This window comes from Diceros bicornis, chromosome 4, assembly GCF_020826845.1.
Source record: "Diceros bicornis minor isolate mBicDic1 chromosome 4, mDicBic1.mat.cur, whole genome shotgun sequence".
NCBI lineage: Eukaryota > Metazoa > Chordata > Mammalia > Perissodactyla > Rhinocerotidae > Diceros > Diceros bicornis.
This window is the reverse complement of record NC_080743.1, coordinates 98,694,707-98,718,997: the sequence shown is the minus strand read 5'-3', so window position 1 is coordinate 98,718,997 and position 24,291 is coordinate 98,694,707. Positions and strand designations below refer to the sequence as shown.

General features: G+C 38.4%; 1 protein-coding gene across 4 annotated transcripts in view; it reads left to right on the top strand.

Annotated features, from left to right (window-relative positions):
* MAEL (maelstrom spermatogenic transposon silencer) overlaps positions 1-22,466 on the top strand; it is a 28,063-nt gene extending 5,597 nt beyond the window's left edge. The window contains exons 6-12 of one of the 4 annotated variants that reach the window (XM_058540162.1): positions 4,610-4,734; positions 5,499-5,553; positions 5,672-5,813; positions 17,224-17,286; positions 18,066-18,198; positions 21,322-21,397; positions 21,983-22,466. In XM_058540162.1, coding sequence (XP_058396145.1) covers positions 4,610-4,734; positions 5,499-5,553; positions 5,672-5,813; positions 17,224-17,286; positions 18,066-18,198; positions 21,322-21,397; positions 21,983-22,170 — 782 coding nt within the window. In that variant the 3' untranslated portion in view covers positions 22,171-22,466. The remainder of the gene's footprint in view (positions 1-4,609; positions 4,735-5,498; positions 5,554-5,671; positions 5,814-17,223; positions 17,287-18,065; positions 18,199-21,321; positions 21,398-21,982) is intronic. The other 3 variants (XM_058540164.1, XM_058540163.1, XM_058540165.1) reach the window with 3 other exon arrangements.
* Positions 22,467-24,291: the final 1,825 nt, after the last annotated feature.

The following is a 24,291-nucleotide window of genomic DNA, read 5'->3' as shown; positions in this document are numbered from 1 at the left end:
TTAGCAGCTTAGAATCAAAGAATTTCAAAGTTGGAAGAGATTTTAATATGGAGTCCATTAATTTCTCCCGCCCCCGCCATGTGTTCCCCTGAAGAGGTGCTTCAGGTTCTGTTTGAGTGTGGAGGGGTAGAAGCTCTTGCCCCTTCTCACTCTCCTCCACTGAACCCGGAGTAGCTCTGCTTCTATCTGGTTTACTGGTTATTGATTTTCTTGAGAGAATTTCTGCTTTAAAACAAGCAAAACTTAAAAACTGCTTGAGCCTCCTATATGAAAGGTCTATCAGCTTTTTAAATGAAGCTTCATACACAAAAAAAGAATGTAACATTCACTTAAGGTATAAAGAATACTAATGAACAGCAGCACACCCACCAGTCAGCTGAAGAAATAGCACATTGCCGTTATCACTGAAGGCCCTAGGATCTCTCCCTGATTGCGTCCCCTCCCTCTTTATAAGAGAACCACTATTCTGGATGTTGTGTTAATCATTTCCTTTATTTTTGAATAGTTTTACTGTGAATACATACATATTTATTTAAATGATGTATTTAATTTTGCTTCTTTGAACTTTTAATTAACATATTGTGTGTGTATTTCTGTATCTGTATTTTTTTAACTCAACAATGTCTTTTCTTCTTTTTTATTGGATTGTCTTTTTTATTGGTTTGTAGAAATTTATTTTATATCTGTTGACTCTTAACTGTGTGTGGATATCTATTTTTTGTTTGTGCCGTGTACTTTTTACTCTCATTATGGTATCTTTAAATGAACAGAAATTTTTATTAACTTAGTAAATACATCAATCTTTTCCCTCATGATTTGTAGGTTTGTGTCTTATTTAAGAATTCTCCTCTACCATGAAGATAGTCTTTATTTTCTTCTAAAAATTATAAAGTTTTGTTTTTCGTATCCAAGTTCTTATCTCACTGGAATTGACTTGTGTGTAGTGTGAAGTGGAGACTCAGTTTCTTTTTTTTCCCACGTGGATAATCAGTTGTCTCAGCATCATTTATTGAATAATCAACTTGTTCCCCAGTATGTAGTGCCACCTGTATCATAGCACATTTATGTTGATGCATGGGTCTTTTTGATGTCTTTATTCTGTTCTATTGGTCTCCTTTGTTTTTCGTGTCCATATCATATTGTTAAACACAATATTTTGATAATGTTTACTTAATTAGACAACTCCTTTGACTTTGTTCTTTTGGAATATCATGGCTATTCTTGACCCTTTGCTCTCCCATACACAATTTAGAAACAGTTGATCATGCTTCACAAAAAGCCATGTTGAGATATAGATTGGAATCACCTTTAAATCTTTAGATCATTTTGAAGAAAACTGACAGCTTCTATTGTTGATTCTCTCTGTAAATGTATGGTCACTCTTTTATGTTTTAGATATGCAGTCTCTTACAATAAAGTCTTAAAATTTTCTCTACAATCTTCATACCTTGTTAAATTTATAGCTTATCATTTTTGTTGCAATTATATGTGATATGTAGTCATATCTGTGAAATGACTTTCTTTCTAGTCTATGTATCTTTTTTTTTTTTTAAAGATTTTATTTATTTATTTTTCCCCCAAAGCCCCAGTAGATAGTTGTCTGTCATAGCTGCACATCCTTCTAGTTGCTGTATGTGGGACGCGGCCTCAGCATGGCTGGAGGAGCGGTGCGTCGGTTCACACCCGGGATCCGAACCCGGGCCGCCGGCAGCCGAGCGCACGCACTTAACCGTTAAGCCACGGGGCCGGTCCTGTATCTTTTATTTTAAAACGTAAAAATGTGGGGCCGGCTCGGTGCAAGCGGTTAAGTGTGCACGCTCCACTGCGGCGGCCCAGGGTTCACAGGTTCAGATCCCGGGTGCGCACTGACGCATCGCTTGTCAGGCCATGCTGTGGCAGCGTCCCATATAAAGTGGAGGAAGATGGGCACGGATGTCAGCCCAGGGCCAGTCTTCCTCAGCAGAAAGAGGAGGATTGGCAGATGTTAGCTCAGGGCTGATCTTCCTCACAAAATAAATAAATAAATAAAATGTAAAAATGTGTCTTATCTTAGTGTGCTGGCTAGGACGTCTAGTTTCTAATGTTTCACCAATGAGTATGCTGACTGCTGTAGTTTTCTTTCTTTTTTTCCCTTGTTTTTGATATGTACTCTGTATCAAGATAAACGAAGTTTCCTTCTATCCCCAGTTTGGCTAGAGATATTAATTGCGCATCTTAATGAATACTCTCTCTGTATCTCACATGATTTGTGTCTTTTGTTCATATGGTGATTTACAAATGTTAAACCAACCTTACATTCCAGAAGCAAGCCCAGTGTGGTCACTGTATAGCTCTTAAATAAATTGCTGAATTTGGTTTGCTAATATTTTGTTTTAGGATTTGTGCATTCATGTTCAAGACTGGGATTAACCTTATCTAATTTTGTTATCAAGGTTATTTTGCCATCCTAAAACAGGTAGAGGAATGTGTTTTCAGTTTTTGAGTTTACGTTTGGTTCTTTTTTATGGTTCTGCTGAAATTATCAATATTTTTTATTTCTCTGAACATAAATCTCATTATTTTAAAGGCTTATGTCTGATAACCCTATTATAGAGATCTTCTTTTGGGGTTTATTTTAGTTATTTTGATGCTCAGTCAGGTTATCAGATCTCTTCATGTGTCTGGTAATTTTTAATTGAGTGCTGAACAGTACATATGAAAACTTGTTATTCCTCTCCCAGGAAGATTTATGATTGCTTTTGGCAGAAAGGGAGTCACGAACCCTCTTGGATTGCCTTAATCCAATTTCAGGGATTGAGATAATGTAAAACTGGGCTTCAAACCTTATGAGAAGTTTGAAGTTAACTAGGTCTGTTTCTAGTTAATCTTGACTAAAAAAGGGGAGAAGGTGGACAGATTACTGCCAAAGGATCATCAGTAAAATTTACAATTCATTTCACAGCATAAACAATGGAAACCAGAAAACAATTGAATATTTTTTTTAAATACAAGTTTTTTATATACACAAGTAATACTGGAGTAATATTTTTAATTCTTACTTGCTCTGGGTCTGGTGAAAACTGCTTAGTTTCTCAGCCTCTAAATCTCTTCCGGAATTGGTAAATGCTCAAATGACCAGTGAACCCGCCTGCTCGGTTCAGCTCTCTGGAATTGCTTCCTTTCCAGGATTTTGGGCCCACGGCTCTCTTCACTGTGCTTTTAGCTCTGCCGTGCTGTCCAGCAGGTGTTCATTTGTTCAGCCTTTCCTTCATCTGTCATGATCAGAACTTGAACTCTTCTTGACTAAAAAAGGGGAGAAGGTGGACAGATTACTGCCAAAGGATCATCAGTAAAATTTACAATTCATTTCACAGCATAAACAATGGACACCAGAAAACAATTGAATATTTTTTTTAAATACAAGTTTTTTATATACACAAGTAATACTGGAGTAATATTTTTAATTCTTACTTGCTCTGGGTCTGGTGAAAACTGCTTAGTTTCTCAGCCTCTAAATCTCTTCCGGAATTGGTAAATGCTCAAATGACCAGTGAACCCGCCTGCTCGGTTCAGCTCTCTGGAATTGCTTCCTTTCCAGGATTTTGGGCCCACGGCTCTCTTCACTGTGCTTTTAGCTCTGCCGTGCTGTCCAGCAGGTGTTCATTTGTTCAGCCTTTCCTTCATCTGTCATGATCAGAACTTGAACTCTTCCTGCATCCTTTTTTATAGTTTATGCTGAAATTCGTAATTTGATCTCCTCAGATATAAGCATGATTATTTAAAATCTGTGTCCAATAACTTCAGTATCTGGAATACCTTTGGATCTCTTTGTGTCAACTTTGTTTTGGTTCTCGTTGTTGCTCCTTTGTCTACCGGCTTATTCATATAGTGTTCAAAAAAAGATTTTGAGTAATTTGAGGCTTATAATGATGTTTATTGCTCCAGAAGGGATTTATGTCTGCTTTTTCTAGACACGTGGGAGCCCAGCAACCCAGGCCCTGAAAGCTGTCAAAAGCATACTTCTCAGCCATTCAGCTTCCTCTTCGGGAATTGGCAAACGACTCCAGGGGAAAACTGTCCCCAAAGCTAGGCTCACCTTTCTGGATCCCTGTGTTCTCTCGCATCTTGATCTAATAAGTCCCTGCTGCTGTATGTGCTCTTGATATTCTCAAGCATTTTAAATTTTTGTGGGAGTGTTGGTCTGAGTTAACATTTTTAGTGGAAGTGGAAATCTTCATCATACAGTCTTTTAAAAAGCAGGCATTACTATTAAGTTCTTCAGCCTATTAATAAAACAGACTCATGAAAGGCAACATGAGAGTGGTGAAAACACTGTAGGTTTAGTCACTTTACAAACCTGAGTTTGAGTCCTGACTCCACTGTTGGTCAACTGTTAAGTTACTGTTAACTCCTGTGATTCTCATTGTCTCTTCTCTAATATGTGTATATCAGCTACTTCATAAGACTGTGGGATAAAATATGAAAAGTGCCTAACCAGAACCAGGCTTAGTACAAGTGCTTAAATATAAATTACTGACTACCCTCTTCCTGTACCCCTACTTCCACACCTACTCCATAATATTTGTCTTGGTCAGATTTTCAACTTCTACCCCTTTTTTATTTCCTTCAGGTGATTCTAGTCATAAGATTCCTATTTCAAACTTTGAATCTGGGCGTGATCAAGCAATTGTGTTACAAAATCTTTATAGATTTATCCATCCAAGCCCAGGGAACTGGCCACCTGTCTACTGCAAGGTAATTTCAATGTAAGAACTTATTTTAAGACATCCGTTTAGATACCAAAAGATCCATGAAAGGTACCCACAGAAAGTTAACTTGTGCCTGTATATTAGCTGTGTGTGTTAAATCATGTTCATTTTGAATTGTTTTGACTGTGGTTAGGTATAATGCCTTTTCTTCTAAATTTCTTTTGAAGACTGAAAAAGCTGAACGTATTTCTACTTTGGTAATCTCATGGTTTTTGAGTTCCTCCTTTTGAAATATCTTCAGTACCTTTTTACCCTGAAGAATGGATGTTGTAGTCTGTACACCTGTCCTTCTAAGCAAGATTACCTTTTATTCAAAACTGTCTTTTAAGCAATCCCTTGACCTTCTTTTTGAAATCTTCAGAGAGACTATATTTGTTCTTTATTTTATCTAAATTCTTCTAGTCTAGGAGTCAAAGCATTGGTTTTTAACCTTAGTATTTTTCAGTGTAACCATGAACAGATTACCTAATCTTTTTTGAACATTGGTTTCTTCATTTGCCTACCCTAAGTTTCACTGGCTTTTCATAAAGTATGTTAACATTGCTATATAAATATAACTGGTTATTCATAGCACTAGTCTTTTCTAATATGTGTTGTTCTCTTTTATAGTTTTCATTTAGTTGTCACAAACTCTTCATTTTCTCCCTTCCCGCCACCCCTGCTCCTCCTATCCCCCACAAGTTTGCAAGGACAGCATTAATTACAAGTAACTCAAAGTAGGAGAAAATAAATTTTTTTTCTCTTCTCCAGTCTGATGATAGAGCCAAAGTCAACTGGTGTTTGAAGCATATGGCGAAGGCATCAGGTAAGTAAAACTGGGTCACTGCTCAAGTGCATTATAATATGTTTGTTTCCATTTTGACATACATGTTTTATGTACCTAATTCACTAATTGCCTATGTTTTTCTGTTTACTAATGGAAGAAATCAGGCAACATCTAGAACTTCTCACTGTAGAGGATCTTGTGGTGGGGATCTACCACCAAAAATTTCTCAAGGAGCCCTCTAAGACCTGGGTTCGGAGCCTCCTAGATGTGGCCATGTGGGATTATTCTAGCAACACAAGGTATGTATAGTGATTTTGTGATAGAGTGCTTTTGACTTCTGAACTGAGAAAATATGTTAGGATTTGTTTTTGCCTCTTTATGCAGAATTTTCCTATGAAACCTTGGAATCGTATTTCCTTGAATATGAGATTCCATTGATTGTAAGATACATTGTTACTTTGTCTACCACTAAAAACAAAACCAAAAAAAACTGCTAAATGAACTGACAGTGCTTTATCATTTAGAATTTCTGTACTGGTGAAAGAAGGTTTTATATTTATTTAGGAAGATGTTTTAGTACATACAATTTTTGTACTTACATATAAGGAATATATAAGTGAAATAAATTGGCAAAATTATTTTTTATTTAAAATAATTTTAGGCTTACAGAAAAGTTGTAAGAATAGTACAGAGACGTCCTATATACCATTCTCTTAGATTCCAGTTAACATTTAATACATTTTCTTTATAACTTTCTCTCTAAATATGTATACAGTTTCTTTTTCTGAACCACTTGAGAGTAAGTTGCTGTCATGATGCCTTTTCACCCTGAAATAATCAGTGTGTTTCTCCTAAGAACAAGAACATTTATATTACCACAAGACAGTTATCAAAGTCAGGATATTGCCATTGATACAATACTGTAATCTAAAGGCCATATTCATATTTTACTAGTTGTTCCAATAATGTCTTTTATAGCAAAAAAAGAAAATCGAGTCTAGGGGCCGACCCAGGGTCACATGTTGCATTTAGTGAATATGTCTCTTTAGGCCCCTTTAATCTGGAACAGTTCTCAGTCTGTCTTTCACTATTGTGATCTTGACATTTTTGAAGAGTATAGTCCAGTTACTATGTAGAATGTTTCTCAGTTTGAGTTTGCTTGTATTTCCTCATGATGAGGTTGAAGTTATGTGTTTTTGGCAGGAATACCACAAAAACGATGTGCCTTCTCAGTGTCATGTATGGAGGCATATGATGTCAGCTTGTCCCTCACTGATGACAATAACTGTGATCAATTGCTGAAGAGAGTGCCAGATTTCTCCATTGGGAAGTTTCTGGTTTTCACCTTATCGTTAATATTTTGTGGGGAGATACTTTGAGGTTTGGTAGATATTCTATTCCTCAAACTTTAATCTATTAGTTTAGCATCCATTAATGATTTTTGCCTGAATCAATTATTATTATATTGTGAAATGGTGATTTTCTAATCTGATTGTTCCTTCTATATTTATTAGTTGGCATTCTACTAATTCTAAGGAAGAGCTTTTCCTCTTAGCTCATTTATTTTTTCATTTATTTATGTAAATATGGCCTCATGGATTCCTATTTTATTCAGTAGGTTATAGTCGGTTACTATCAACTTGTTTTATGCTCAGATTGTTCCATTTATGGACAGTGGGAGTCCCTTCAAAGCAGTGGTATCTTTGTCCTTTTGACATTGCCTCGTCATTCTTTCAGTGCTCCTTTGCTTTCTGGCACTGTATGTTCCAGGCTCGTCTTGTACTTTTCTGCTCCGGCCTTCTATTAGCCGTTTCTCCAAGGAGCCCTGGTTCCATTAAATAAGGAGAGTATTTAGGAGATAGAATCTGGGTGCGAGGTATGCTCATTCCTACTAGGACGTCATTGATTCTAGTTCCCCTGGGTGGAGAGAGCTCGGAAATATATGTATGTGTGTATACACACCCTCCATACTCATGTTTCTCTAGCTGTGTGTGTGTGTGTCTCTCTCTCTCTTTCTGACTTTATCTCACCATGAGTTCATACTGAACCTGCAATTCCAATGCAACACCATAGATTTCTCTAGTTTTCTGCTTTTCTATTTTCGTATTTTCCTTCTCTGAAAAACCTTGGTGTTCAATATTTTTCTTGTTCAGTCCTAGAATACATTGAAAGTAGTTTTAGAGTTGTTAAGTGATGCCTCTTAAAAAAAAAAAGACACGTGTTAGCAGCAGTTCAGAATTTGTTTTCAGTTGTTTTTTAGTTGGAGGCTGTATAGTCAAAACTTTTTGTTCAAATGTTATTTGGGTTCTTTTTATTTACCAGTTCAGTGTGGTTAAATTACTCATTTGAAATATAAAGTCTGTTTTCTTGTTCGTATTCCATTTCTGTTTTTTTCTCATCCTTGATTTTATTATCCTTTGAATGTGTGATACATTAACATGATTTGAATAAAAAAGTATATTCAGAAGTATCACTCACTTCAATCTAGCTCCATAAAAAAGGTGATTGGATTGCATTAAATTTATAAATTGGGGAGAACTGAAATCTTTGTAATGTTGAATTCTCTCCAAAGACAAGCAGTGTCTTTCCATTATTCACATTTATTTCTGTGGTCTTTCAAGTCTTTTTTAAAATTTTTCTCACACAGGTTGTGCGTATCTGGAACTGGTGAATTTTTGTGGCGCAGTTTCTTGATAACTTTCTCTGTTTCTTCTATGGAAGTTGATTTGGTTAGGCTTTCTAACTCTGATGGGATCAGTTTTGGTAATCTCTACTTCCCTAGGAAGTTATACTTTTTATATAGGTTTTCAGATTTATTTGTTTAGAAGTCTGCAAAGTAGGTAGTCTTATAGTTTTTAAAATTTCTTCCATTTCAGTGGTTATTTATCTCATCATTTCTTGTATATTCGTGCTTCTCCTTTTTTCCCCCTAAATCAAACCAGTTAGAGGGTAGTCTATTTTGTTAATTTTTTTCAAAACAGCAGGATTTTAATTTATTAGAGCTGCTATTTTTCTGTTCTCTACCTCATTTATTTCTTTAATCTTATTTTTTTTTGTTTTTTTTTTTGTGAGGAAGATCAGCCCTGAGCTAACATCTGCCCATGCTCCTCTTTTTTTTGCTGAGGAAGACTGGCCCTGGGCTAACATCCATGCCCATCTTCCTGCACTTTATATGGGACGCCGCAACAGCATGGTTTGACAAGTGGTGCGTCAGTGCTTGCCCGGGATCCGAACCGGCGAACCCCGGGCCGCCGCAGTGGAGCGCGCGCACTTAACGGCTTGCGCCACCGGGCCGGCCCCAATCTTATTTTTTTTGTACTTTGTGGTTCTTTTTCTAGTTTTGAGAGTTCAGAATTTAATTAATTTTTTGGTTTTTTTTTATTGATAAGTGTTTAGTAGAGTAAATTTTCTTCTAAATATTGTTTTCAATGCATCACACAGATTGGCATACAGTATTTTGTCATTTTTTAAAAATCCTGTAGTTTCAACTCTCTTTTTCCCAGAAGGTAATATAAGGCTTTTAAATGTCCAGATGGAAGGGCCTTTCTGTTTTTTTGTTTATGCTATAAATGCTAGTGCCTTTGCATTATGATCAGTGTCTATAATATTTCTACTTCATGGGAGTTACTGGTGTTTTCTTCCATTTTTTGCTAACTTAAAATATGATCAGTTTTTGTGAAAGTTCTGTGGGCATGTGAGAAGAGGATGTATTGTTTATCATCAGGGTGTAGTGTTTGATATATATCCGTAAGATCTACATTGATTATGTTGTTTCAATTGTCTTATCTCTTCATTTATGTCTTGTCTACTTGGTCTGTCTCGTACTGAGTGGTGTATTAAAGTCATCCGTTACTGCCATGTTTCTGTCTGTCTCATTGCATCTCTTGTAGTTTCAAGCTGGTTGCTGTGTTATTTGGTGCCTTTACAGAAAAAGTTTGCTGAATCTTGATGTAGTAGATTCATCTGGGGCTCTTGGGAACAGTAGTCCCTGTGTTCTTGCATGTTTAAAACTTTTTCTATCGGTTTACTCTTTATTTCCTTGAGTTTCTAGAAAATACAGCTCCATTGTTGTATTGCTTTCTCTGTTGCTTTTGAGAAGTTTGATGGATCAATTCTCTTGGCCTTTTAAGTTACTTGGTCTTTTTGCCTGGAGACCTTAATATTTTTTCATCTTTAAAGTCTAGTAGCTTTACTAGGGTATTTCTTTGAGTTTATTACTGCAGGTCAGTTTTCTCAGCTGCTTGGTGAGCTCTTTCAGTATGCAGAATCAGGTCTTATCTCTGGAGATTTTTCTTAGGTTGTAGTTTAATGTTCTGTTCCATTGTCTAATTTTTCTTCTTAAGGGAGTCCAGTATATGTATGTTTGGTCTTTTTGCCTCTCTTTCATTTTGATCACTTTCTCTGACCTTTGTTACTTCTTTCTTTAATCTTTTAGATAGTTTTCTGTTTTCTATAGTTTCCCTGTCAACTTTTCATTTGAATCTGTTCTTCCTTGGGCAGTTTGTAATTTAATTCTTTTCCAATATGATTTTTATTTCTTAGTTTTGTCAACTCTTATTTCTGTTCTTAATTTTGAACTTTTTTATTCAGGGCATGTTTTCATACGCTCAAATTCTTGTTTGAGGATATTTAATTCAATGTGTAATGTTGTGTTATAGTTTTCTTCTCCTTCATGGTTTCTGGGGGTGCAGATGGGTGGAGGAGTTATCTGCTGGTGTGTTTTGATTCTTATTTTCTGTTTTTTTCTTGGAGTAGCTTTCTGTAGATGAAGATGCTGTTTGTTCATTGTGTTTCCCGGACAGGGCTGCTGCTTTGGGGAGGTTTGAAATTCTTAGTTCAAGTGCTCCCTCTTTTGTCAGTGTAGCGAAGTACAGTTTCTCTGAATGGTTTCAGGGTGGAAAGGTTGTAGTTGTGGGTCTTCCTTTTTTTTTTTTTTTTCGTTTTCTTTTGTTCTGCAGAATCCTAAATTTCCCCCTTTTGGCTTTTTTTTTCCTCCACACAGTTTCTCTGGGGCTCTTTTCCTTCCTCTTACCCTCTGCTGCTCAGAAACATTGCCCCAGACTGCTTCCTCGGGTCTCAGTCCCTCTCCTGTAGTCCGCACTCTGATCTGGCAAGACTGAATGTTGATGGGCCTTTTCTTTCTGGGAATGATTGTAATTTAATCTAAGGCACTCCATTTCCCTTCTCTCTCTTCCCCACAGTGTTTTCTGGACTTCACTCTCCATATAGAGCCATATAGAGGCTTGGAGTGTGAACTTGAGACGTGACTCCATTGGAAATTAAGGGTTGGTGTGTTTTTCCTATTTGTAGGTTGAATTTTGTGGTGTTCTTAGTTATGCTGCAGGTACAGATTTTTTTGTGTGTGTGGGGAAGATCAGCCCTGAGCTGACATCCATGCCAATCCTCCTCTTTTTGCTGAGGAAGACCGGCTCTGAGCTAACATCTATTGCCAATCCTCCTCTTTTTTTTCCCCTTTTTCTCCCCAAAGCCCCAGGAGATAGCTGTATGTCATAGTTGCACATCCTTCTAGTTGTTATATATGGGACGCTGCCTCAGCATGGCTGGACAAGCGGTGCGTCGGTGCGCACCCGGTATCCGAACCTGGGCCGCCGGTAGTGGAGCGCGCACACTTAACTGCTAAGCCACAGGGCTGGCCCCCGGTACAGATTTTTATGTTTTATTTTGTTTGTTCTTGTTAATCTGTAAAGTTTATGGGTGATGTGTTAGGATATTTGGATTTATGTCCTCTTAACCTCAACTATTGGCTGAAGTATTTCTAAAACTTTGACATTCAGAGGTATTCAGTTTCTGTATTTTTATACATTATTGTCTTCTGTGCCATCCGGAGTGTTGGAGATGCAGCATTTCTTCAAAAAGAACTGCACTGTTGTCTCTGGGATTTTCGTCCAAGCCGCTGATAGACACTCTCTTTGTGAGTTTTTATGCTGGTTCTTTCTTGACCTTATCAGGTGATGTCAGTGGAAAGTTCTCAGAGACAAACAAATAATTTCTCAAATAATCTTTAAGTGGTTTATTAATTATAATGTGAAAGGATTGCAGTTATTTGGTTATCAAGAGTAATCAAGTTTGTACATGTTCAGGCAGTGGCCACTATTTCTAGACTGACCAATAGCAATTGTAGAATACATTCAGTTGTAAGATGCATTCCAACTTCAGTTAACGTGTGAAAAAAGCATGTTTTAGAATTGAAGAAATACAGTGTTGAGCTCAGTAGAGTGAGTACAGGCTGCAGCAAGAGTAGAGTAGCATTGGTGTAAGACATTCTTTGAGGCCTGTGCTGTGAGAATTTGTTAAAGATGAAAATGTTACCTAGGACTTTAAGCACTTTAATAATCAGCTGCTTTGGACAGGATGTATCTACCTTTTACTGAGCTTCATGATGTAGTAAGATTCCAATATATAGTATTTTACAGGGGAGTCTGGGTTGTAGTGGCCAGTAGAAACTATTGTTAGAATCTGTTAGTTAATATAAGCGGATAGGACTCACTTCAAACACTACTCTTAAACTTCTACGTAAAAGACCTCCAAGTTTGTAATAAACTTTTGATAAAGTTGTCTCTAGAAGAAATAAGTAGATTTTAAATTGGTGAAATTGAGTAGAGTTAGACAAACTAAATTAGAGTCTTATGTAAGCAGGTTGTTAATGACTATCATGTTATTTTGAAGGCTAGAATATTTAGAATGTTTATAGATCTCCCTTTCTCCTCACTGCTGCTTGTCATAATTGTCCTTGAATTTATTCACTGTGACCTGCTGACCAAGACAAGGCAGCTTTTATTTAATCAGCAAATATTTATTGAGCATCTCCTCTGTCCCAGACACCAGACTGAAGGTACAATGGTAAACAAGATTAATGTGGTCCTTGCCTTCATGAAGCTAACATGTAAGTGGGAACGAGAAAGAGAAAAATAATAAAGAAAACCATAATTTTAGCTTGTGATCAGTGCTAAGAAGGGAATCAACAGGATACTCTAATAGAGAAGAGTGTATAGAAAGGTAGACTGCTTTCTAGAATGGTCAAGAAGACTTTTTCGAGAATGTGACATCAAAGCTGAGATCTGAAGCAGGAGAAAGACACAACCATGCAAAAATTGGAAGGAAGAGTATCCTGGGTTGAGATATGCTGAAACCTTGAGGGGAAAGGTGAGTGTTTGCTGGAAATTGTTAGACAATCAGTGTGACTGGAGAGTGGTGAGCAAAGAGGAGGATGCACAGGTGAGTCTGAGGAAATAGGCAGGGACCGTGAACACAGGGAAGGGTGTTTGATCAAGTAGGGAACTGACAGAACTAGATTTGATTGCTAAAAGATTTCTGAGTTTTCTTTCTTCTTTTTTTTTTTTGAGGAAGATTGGTCCTGAGCTAACATCTGTTGCCAATCTTCCTTTTTTTTCTTTTCCCTCCCCATAGCCCCAGTATGTAGTTGTATATCTTAGTTGCAGGTCCTTCTAGACGCTGTCTCAGCATGGCTTGATGAGCATTGAGTAGGTCCATGCCCAGGATCCAAACTGGTGAACCCCGGACTGCTGAAGCGGGACGCGTGAACTTAACTGCTATGCTACCAGGCCGGCCCTGATTTCTGAGTTTTTTTGTGGATGTATTGGAAGAGGGCAAAGAAAGGAGGTACAGAGTCTGTAATTATTAGATCATTTCTCTGGTCCAGGCAAGAAACAGCTTGGACTTAGGGTGGTGACAGTAGAGAGAGAGGAATAGTAGATTTCAGATTGGTAAAAATCAGTGGACCTTGCTGATGGCCTGGATACAGGGAGAGAGAATGAAAACAAAAACAAAGACAATGCTCAGATTTCTGATGTATACCTTAGGGTAGATGGGAAAGAGAGAGAGGGGCAAGTTTAGGATGTGTTGAGGCTCTGGTGAGGCAAGATCTAGAAGAAGTAAGCAAGCAGCTCGTCGTCCTGGCCTGGAACTCAGTGGAGAGGTTTGGTTCATGCCAGCAGTCATTTCGTTTTGTGCCAGGCACTGTTCTGGGCACTGAAGGTAGAATGAAGAGAGAGAAGTCCTCTGCCCTAATGGATCTTACAGCATATAGATGAGGTCACCTAGAGAGAGGACGAAAAAAGAGGATCCAGGACAGAGTCCTGAGGAGCTCTGACATTTTGACGGGGCAGAGGCTGACTTTTTGACGTCTTAGTCCCTCTCAGCCTGCAGTTGCTATCATGTTACACAAATCACCATAGCCATCATCAGTGTTGGTCAGGGGTGAGGACATGAGAAAAACTAGGATCATAGGATGCGATAGTTTCGCAGATCTCAGTGGGGTACTTGGTGGGGTGTTAGTATGCTTTTGTTCCCTGGATTATCACATTCTTTTGGGTTGTGAGTTGTGGTCTTCCTGTCTTGATCTTTTTCATGTTGCAAGCTTTCCTTGAATGTCTGATTGTCCTTGGTTATGTTCGTATTTAGAAATGAGGCTGCAAAGCTGAGTAAGTGCTCTGTATTGCTCAGTGGGGGTTGTTAACTAATGATGCTCTACTTTAGGGAAAGCAGACAAGGGAGCTAGGTGTTAAGCTGAAGGCAGAATCCTGAATGCTAGAATACTGAGGGCTTTGCTTTAGGGTACCAGTCTCCGTTCTTGATGCCTGGTTCTTCAAGAACAGTTTATTTCTTCACACCGGGTCAGAGAAGTTGACTTTGTACAGAGTCAGCCTCGCATCTTACCTCTGCTCGCTGGCCAGGGATGTGTCCACGAGTTGAGAGCCTCTCCAGAGTTCGGATAGATATTCTCCGTCTCTGTGCAGTCTGTTCTGTGAGTACTGAAGGCTGTGCCTGCCTTTGTCTAGCTTCATCAGTTACCACTTTTTCATTTACTTTCTGTATCCCACAGATTTGTTAAACTCTCTTTTATGGAGGCCTCTTCCTCTTTTCTCCTTTATTGTAGATATCTACTGGTTTTCTTTGTTAACTATCATTGTTACAGGGTCTTGGGAACAAGTGGAAGTAAATTTATGCGTCTTGAATCAGAAGTCTCAGCAATGGTAATTCTGACAGATGCAGTTTTGTATTTTGATGTCATTTGAGAGTAGTCTTGCCTTAGTCCAATTTATTGAGTTTTTGATATTTAACAAATATTTGAGTAGCTCTTGTACATCAGGCGTGAGACTAGGTTCTGTGGGAAATATGGGAAAGACTGACATGATCATCCTTGCCCTCAGAGTCTCCTGTCTAATAAGAGCAATAAAGCATGTAGAGACACTAGAGTTATATATGATAATTTCTGATAACTCTTAAAAGGGTTTCAAAAGATTGTGATCGGATGAGGGAGAAATCACTTCAGTGTAAGGATTTAAAATGAAATACTTGATGGAATAAATTTTTTATTTGGTTCTTCTGGAAAGATGGATAGAATTTCTATGAGTAGAGATTTGGGTTGAAGGGAGGACTTCTCCAAGAGAACATGGCCTGGACAGTGACTCAGAGGAATGAAAGCATGGAGACTGTTGAAGAAACACCAGTGAGTCAGTTTGACTGAGCATAGTGCATATGTAGCTGGCACATGACGGTGGTTCCTAAGGCAAATACAGGCAGGGCTATTCTTGAAGAGAAGAGAGAATCTTAACCCTGAAATAGGAGGAAAGGAGATGATTGAGATCTTTGAGATAAAGAGGAAAAGAGGAGCATACAGGCCTTTATGCGACACATTTGAGTGAGTGAGATAGTGTTGGAACTTGAGGAGTAAGTTGTGAACTCAGAAGACAACTTATTTGTGGCCTAATGTTATGACTTGAGTGGCATTTCATAGAAGAAGCACATTTGAGGTACATTAAAGTTGGAGCTAGATTTGAGGCTGCAAAGTGAATATTAATAGCTTAAAGTGTGCATAACAGTTCTGATTTTTGACAGATTTTTAGAATGAATCTTGCTTTACTAGAAAATACCCTCATTTTTTTTTAGAGAAATTGGGATGATTTGGAGGAACAAGATCAAGAAGTATAAGTGAAAACAGATCAAACAATGTCACTTCACAATTTTAACTGTAGATTTGGAGGCATTTTTCCCTGGGATCAGATTTTTGTAGGGTTTTGTTGTTATTTGTGTGTGTTTGTTTTAATCCTGAAATATATTGTTAGTTTTTCAATTGCTGTCATTTCAGATCTGATCTACAGTGGTAAATGTGGATATGCTGTAGGTACTCCTGGGGTTTAAGTTCTGGACAAGGAGCAAAACGTAGAAACTAAAAATTACTGGATTCTGTGTATGTAAGAACTTAGGTTTAGTTTTAACCTAAGGCTTCATTTTAGAGTTAGAGTTTTATGAATCATTTATTGGATTACTCTTTGGAAAAGCAGTGGGAAGTTGTTAATCTTATTTTTAGTCTTCCATTCAGTTAAATTAACTTATATTCAGTGCAGATAAACTGACTTTTTACACTTACTGTTTAGCATGTTTGTAATTTTTGTGTGTGTGTGTGAGGAAGATCAGCCCTGAGCTAACATCCATGCCAGTGTTCTTTTCGCTGAGGAAGACCGGCTCTGAGCTAACATCTATTGCCAGTCCTCCTTTTTCTCCCCAAAGCCCCAATAGATAGTTACATGTCATAGTTGCACATCCTTCTAGTTGCTGTATGTGGGATGCCGCCTCAGCATGGCCTGACAAGTGGTATGTCGGTGCGCGCCCAGGATCCGAACCCGGGCTGCCAGTAGTGGAGTGTGCGCACTTAACTGCTAAGTCATGGGGCCGGCCCCTTGTAATTTTTAAATGAAAATTCTTGCTGAGTTCAGGTAAGCTTTGTAGTACACAGGTAGTGCTGTTCTGAGTCTCAGTGGACTCAGCCCTCAGTGGAAAGATACTCACAGGTTTATAGTGGTTCTCGTCATGAAAGCACGTTTGTTGGTCTCCACTCAAACACCATTTTCTCAGTGATGCATCTTCTGGCTACCTTATCTAAAATGTCACCCCTCTCCAACATTTCATATCATCTTTTTCTTTGTTCTTTTTCCTCCTTAGAACTTATCTAACTTACTATGTATTATGCCTACATATCTTTTTTTGATCTGTCTTTACTACTAGAAAGTAAATTTTGTGTGGACAAGAGTTTCTATCTGTTTCATTCAATACTGCGTCCCTGGTGCCTAGAACGATGCTTGGTAAATAGTATGCACTCAGTAAATGTTTGTTGAGTGAGTGCATGTTAACCATAGTCACTAACGTGCCTTCAGAACACTCATTTTATTTCAAGGTATGGTTATGTATGGTTTGCATAGCATCATGAAGTTGCATCGGAGGAAGTAACATAAGAAATCTGTTTAAAAAATCTATTTTGGGGGCCAGCCCGGTGGCGCAAGTGGTTAAGTGTGCGCGCTCTGCTGCAGTGGGCCAGGGTTTGCCGGTTCAGATCCCGGGCGCGCACTGACTCACTGCTTGGCAAGCCATGCTGTGGCGGCATCCCATATAAAGTGGAGGACGATGGGCACGGATGTTAGCCCAGGGCCAGTCTTCCTCAGCAAAAAAAGAGGAGGATTGGCACATGTTAGCACAGGGCTGATCTCCTCACAAAAAAAAAAGAAAATCTATTTTGTGTTTGTTAAATTAGAAACTTTAACTTTTGAGTAATAGTGTCAGTTTTTCTTGAATGATTTCAACTAGGTAAGTTAGAAATCTGGCATATAAAAACCCTTAAGCAGTGCTCCTTCAGTTAGATCAGGGTATTCAAAGATTTTTTTTTTTGTACAGGTGCAAGTGGCATGAAGAAAATGATATTCTCTTCTGTGCGTTAGCTGTTTGCAAGAAAATCGCGTAAGTTGGAGAAAGGAGTTTCTTCACAATGCTGCATTCTGCATTGAATTCTTTGCCATTTTGCTCGCGGTTGCCTTGCAGTTGGAGTGAATCACTGTTCACCTCTATTTCCACAATTCTCTTTTAAAAATTTTTTTTTTTTCCTTAATGTTACTTTTATTATTCTGCCGATGTCACTACTTGTCTAGTATAGTTATCACCTGAGCCATTTGGGTGACCCCCTTGGAAGCACTTGTGAAGATTTTCCTTCTGCAACTCCTTAGGACAGTGAAATCCCCTACTGCCGTTAAGGACAGTACTTCCTTGTGAAGGTGCTCAAAGAATATAGACCCTTTTCTTCTCATTTTGTAGTGAAAGCACCTGGAGGCTCCAATCTCTGGGTGCCCTGGTGGTCCCTTTACACAGCTGGTGATAGTTGGTTCTGAGATTAGATAAATGCTTTTAAAGTTGTAGTCTTATTTCTGGTGCTGCCCTCTCCCTGCCTTAAACATTTGAGAATTCTGGTGATCTTGACCCTCATTCCCATTCCCTTACAATGACCCTCAAAGTTTATCTGGTAGTCAGAGTATTGATTACCAGTAATGACCAGTTTTATGATACGTACTGCTACCTGTTCCATTTCTTCTCTCAATCTCTAAATTTCCTTTTTTCCCCCCAATTGAGAACAGTACTTCTCACATGCTTTTTCTTTATGTTAGAAATCTTTAAAATATGAATGCTTTTAGAATGAATTAGATGAGATTCTGATAATGAGCTTTTTCTTATTTCCTCTTGTAAAGGTACTGCATCAGTAACTCTCTGGCCACTCTCTTTGGAATCCAGCTCACAGAGGCCCATGTGCCACTCCAGGATTATGAGGCCAGCAATAGGGTAACACCCAAAATGGTTGTCTTGGATGCAGGGCGTTACCAGGTAAGGAGCTGACTTCTGGGAGCTGCTGGTCTCTTCTTATGTCCTACTCAACGTGGTCCTGGCCAACAACAGCTAAAGATCAGGCTTTTCTTGGGTTCTCTTGCTCTCCTTAAACATTTTTTTTTAATCCTTCATGGAATATAAACAGTTCCTAATCCAGTTGGATCTTGCATAAAATGCTTTTCCTCCCTAGTATATTGTCCCACTATATTTAACAAAGTTTTAAGAAAATTAAAATTGGCAATCTTTATACAAAGCACATCCAAACATTTATTCTAAAAATTAAATATCTGAATGTAGATAATATAAATATTTAAAACATCTACTTCAAAAAATGTATAAGACCTGATTCAGGATTTGATTAAGAGCTATCTAATTCCCCTACTACCTTCCTCCCCTCCTTGCTATTACTAATAGGCCTCTCACGACTAAGAGAGGAGCAGTTAAGAGGATGGGCTCTAGGGTTAGAATTCCTGAGTTTCATTTCAGGCTCTGCTACATACAGGCTGTGACTTTATGCACGTTACTTGAACTTTCTGTGCTGATTCCTTTTCTGTGAAACAAGAACAATATTAGGGATTAAGTAGTGGTAGCATTAAATGCAGCAGTATATGAAAGTGCCAAGAACTCTGCCTTGGAACACAGTAGATAATAAATAAATGTTACTATTTAAAAATAGTTTATAAAACAATGAAAAGGAAACCCAAAAAATGGAATGAACTATTGATACAAACAACAATTGGGATAAATCTCAAAGATATTAATTATATTGAGCAAAAGAAGCAGTCTCAAAGGTTCTATACTATATGATTCCATTTACATGACATTCTTGAAAAGATAATGATGAAAAACAGATCAGTGGTTCCAGGGGTTAGGGGTTAGGGGAGGGTGTGACTGTAAAGGGATAGCATGAGGGAGGTTTTCCAGGTGATAGAACGGCTCTGTATCCTCATTGCGGTGGTGGTCTCACAAATCTTTTCATGTGTTAAAACTCGTAGAAGTGTACACCCAAAAAAAGTCCATTGTACTGTATGATAATTTAAAAAATAGAAAAGAAAGTACCCTAGAGCTCTCCATATTCCCTGGGCAAGACTCTTCTCTTTCGTTTCTATTAACCCATTGTCAACTGTTCTCAACTAGGGCCTATTTTGTGTCATCCAGGAAGCATTTGGCATTATTTGCAGACATTTCTCGTTGTCAGAGTAGGGGAGGGGGCACTACTGGCATCTAGTGGGTAGAGGCCAGGGATCCTGCTAAACATCCTACAATGCACAGGACAGTCTCCACAACAAAGTATTATCCAGCCTGAAATGTCAGTAATGCCCAGGTTGAGAAACCTTGCCTTAGCTGCATCATCCCCGACTGTGTTGAGACCCCCTGAATTAATCTTATTCCTCTCTTCATTGTTTACGTCAGTCACTATGGAAGCTCAGGATGCCTGGATCCTCTCTCGTCTCCCAGACTCGTCTTGTTTGGCTGGTCCTGTTTCCCAACCCTCCTCAACTCCTGAAAAACTTTCCTGTGGGTCTTTTCAACCTCAGTTATCAGCAGAATCTCTAATATTTTTAACCTCTTCTTGGGAAGGTCTAAAAGTTTACCTTCTTGGTTCTAACTAAAACTTGGCTGTCCTCTAAGGACACCACTTCCCTGCTAGCCCTTTCAAATGGTGACATCTTTTTCTTCCTCATTTATCATGGGCCTAGATTTGAGGTGGTTCTCCTTGTTTAATGTTGCAGCTTCCAGACTTCTTCCTGCCTTCTCCCTAAAATCTCTGGGCTTTGAATCTCATGCCATTCAGGCTGTAGTACCTCATAACCGCTTCTTGGAGTCAATAGGCCCCTGAGTTGATCATCCTCATTCGTAGAGCAACACTGAGCCGGGAGATCAAACAATATTCCTGTCAGAATGCTTGATTTCAGTTTCAGCATGGATAATTCTTCCACATGCCTGACTTCTCAGTTCCTTGACTTCCCCTTCTCCAGTGATCCTGTCTCCCACCATACATCAGGTACCCGCTCCCATGGTCATATCCTAGACCCCAGGAGCACCTCCTCCATAATCTCAATTTCAAGCATCCTGCTCTCTGGCCACCACTATCTTACCTCAGTGCCAACAATTCTTTGATCTCTACTGGGACCTACGATTCATGTATGCCTCCACTGTTTCGCACTCCTCTACAGGGCCAACTGCAGCGCACAATTCCAGGGGTACCATTCACACACATGCAGTGCTGCAGCCTGTGTCTCCTTCTCAACCCCCCACCCCCCAGCCTTCACCTCCTTCCTTCTCAGCCTTGATTCCTTGGTCTGTCATTTCTACTCACCCATACTGTCAACTCCAATGGCCTTCCTTTCTTCTTCATACTTGGTTGACAAACACTAACCCTAATTAAATATAACTCTTCACCTACTCTTCCTAGATTTGTGAAGCTAAATGAGGCTGAAAAGAAACTACCATACTGACTGGTCTTATTAAATATTTATCGACACCAACTTCGAGTGAGCCCTTAGAGTTGCCTGGCCATTGTCCATTTCTCTAGTCTGATTCATCTCCCACTCGCCTAGACAGTTCTTACCTTGGTTCACTTTAAACTTCCATCACCGCTTCCCTTACCCTTGTTCTAGCTGATGCCCTTGCCTCCTCCGTCTGTGAGAAAACAGGAGCAATCAGAAGAGACTTTCCACATATTCCTGCCACTGCATTTGCTTGCATCTACCGTCTACTCTGCTTTTACTCCTGTTTTCATGAATGAATTGTCTGTGTTCCTATACAAGACCAGTTCTATTTATATATTAGATCCCCTTCTCTTACCTACTCAAGGACATGGCTTCAATAATTTCCTCCTCTTTCCCCCACATCATCAGGCTTTCTCTCTGTTCTGAACCATTCTTATCAGCAAACATGCTATAATCTCATCTTTAAAAATAAAAACCCTTTCTTGACTATAATTTCCCTCCAAAGACTACCCTCTGCTCCCCTTTACAGTAGTACTCTTCAGAAGTTGATCAGACATTGGAAAAGTGGGTGTTTGTATTTTTTAAAGAGTAGTTTGACATTGAAGTAGATGATCCAATAATAAGAAATAAACATTTTTCCCGGTATTTTTCTGTCTGTTACTTATAGAAGCTAAGGGTTGAGAGTCCAGGATTCTCTCATTTCAACTCTTCTAATCAGAAACAAAGATCAAACACGCCCACTGGTAAGCATCTTATATTTAATAAGAATGCACCAAGAGTTTAGGGCCTTAAAGCTTAAGGTCCCAGGGTATGGTACTTAAACAGATGCTCTAAATTAGCTTTAGGATATAGGGATCTTATTGAATTGGGAGTTTTATTTGGCATTAGCACCTTAAACAATTTGGATATGTACATTTTTCTGTCACCTTGATACAGTTTAACTTATTCTTCAGACTTTTGTTTAGGGCATTTAAAGTAAAATCTATTATCCTTTTAGTAGCTGTAGTTTTATAGTTTTGATGTGATGATGTCTTTAGGAAGATGGGAAAGTTTAAAATCTAGTGACATGCAATTTCATTTGGTTCCTGAAGAACTTCTGTTAAGGTTTCCAGGGCCAAAAACAAAAAAGAAATACTCTTGTTCAGCCTTTTTTTTTGCCTTTACTCTGAGAACCTATTTGCCTTTTACTCTGAGAATCTGCTATTCTTGATCCAGTTAATTGTGGCCTAGTGAGATGCCTACAGGAGGATAAGAGACAGTTGAGGGATCTCTTTATTATAAAACTATAAAATTGCTACATTTATTTTCTTGTATTTTCAATATCCTAGGTGATTATCCATGTGGGGTGAAAATTTCTGGCCAAAACAGCAGTGTTCGGGGAAGAGGGATTACCCGCTTCCTAGAGAGCATCTCCAATTCCTCCAGCAATATCCATGGATTCTCCAGCTGTGAGACTGCACTCTCACCTGATGTGTCCCAAAAAGATGGATACAGATCTTTCTCTTCTTTATCTTAATGGTGATACTTTTTTCAATTCTGAAAATATAATGGGCCCAACTTCCCTTCTGACTACAGTCATATTAAACAGATCACATCAATGATAAATGTCACTGCTGTAAAAACTGCTTAATTTGCAAGGAAATTCTGTTTCATAGATTAAAAATAATTGTGGTTGGAAAATATCTTGGCATTTTTGCTTTTTTCTTGAGGGCTTCTTCTACTTCCTGACTATATGATGGGAATGCCATTAAAGTTTTGAGTCCTATAAGAACAAAACTGACATTTACAGAGTTGTGCTTTTTGGGAATGTTATATTTTAATAATCTTTTCCTCCACAATAAAAGTATTGAATATCTGTTATGAAAGTTTTTAAAATACTGTTAATCTATTTCTTCCCATTATGAAATATGGAATCTTACCCTTGAGATCTGCAGGCTATTTTCTTTACAAATATCTAAGAAAATTAGCCTTTTACAAAAATAAAGTTTTGCTACTTAAAAGTCTGAAATATGCTGACTTTGGCAAAAGAAGTCATTTGAAGGATGAAAACCCAGAATGAGAAAGATTATGTAATTTTCTCCAAATCACATGGAGATTTGGCTAGATAGTGGCCAAATTCCGGGTTCATTTGACCACAAAGCTCTGCGCACAGACCGAGCAGATGTCATATTGAGTCAAGTATTTGCCCTGTTTGTGACTGACTTAAACTGCCTCATGTTCTCTACTTGGGCTATTTTATAACCCTGGAGTAGGAAAAGAAATATAGTAGCCCTTTTTACTGGGAACCAGAGCCAAGACCACACATGCAGTGGCAGAGACACCATTTTAATTTTGATCTGTTTGACCTAGAACCCTGGTCCTTCTGATTATAGAGAATCACTCGATGTCTATATTGAGACTCTGATTTTTCTTAATACCCATATTCTCCTTTACTAACTATTGAGTTACCTACTTTGTGGGCGTATATTTCATCTTGTGAAATCCTTATAAGCACTCTGAGGAAGGAGATACCTCCGTTTTACAAGCATACACACAAAAAGAAGACTCAGAGACCCGGGACATGTGGTTGCTAAGTGGAGGAACTGTTAAGCAGGTCTGTCTGACTCCAAAGACCATATTTCTCATACACCACAATGTCTTCCACCTCCTTTTCATCTATTTTTGATATTAGATCTTTGAACAAGAAATAATTCATAGAATCTAAGTTTATATATTGTATTTTCTACTAGCAGATTTTTTTTTTTTTTAGTAAGATTGGCCCTGAGCTAACATCTGTTGCCAGTCTTCCTCTTTTTGCTTGAGGAAGATTGTCCCTGAGCTACTATCTGTGCCCATCTTCCTCTATTTAGTATGTGGGACGCCACCACAGCATGGCTTGATGAACAGTGTGTAGGTCCACGCCTGGGATCCAAACCCACGATCCCCCGGCCACCGAAGTGGAGCATGTGAACTTAACCACTATGCCACCAGGCCGGCCCCTGAGCAGATTTTTTAAAAAATTTTATATCCAAGCTTTGAAATCATTTTATCTTTCTTCAAAGTTAACATGAAGGTAATTGGGTTGGCTGGAGAAGTGGAAGGAAGGCCTAAAATTATAATTCAGATCCGTGGTTTCAGGTGCCTAAATCCTATTCTGTACCATCTGAAATTAATCCTGTGTTAATCATTCAGCTTATATTTTAAAAATTTTATGGGTTGTATTATATTTTTGAGGATTATATGTCAAGTAAACTAAAATAATTCAATAAGCCCCTAAAATAAATTCACTATGAACTTATTTTAGGAGAATAGCTGCTCTTTCCCTTCAGAGATAATCAAACCCCCAAACTGTATTATTAGTAAAATTCAAAGTTCTGTCTCCTCTTTTTTAAAAATGCTTTTGGCAGTGAATTCAAAGTATTAATTACCCTTCCAGAAGACTTGGTAGGTGATTGGGATACTCATAGGTATCCTGGTTGAAGGTGATTTCTGCTCCCTCTACTCCAGTAGCATTTTGTTTGTTTTCTGACAACACTTAGGACTTTTAATTGCTGCTGTTTGAGCTCATGATACATCTTCCTTCCTTAATTGAAAACTTTGAGGTGCCCATATTTCTGTATGAGAAGCTGTTGAGTAAGTGTTAAGATGAATAATTGCC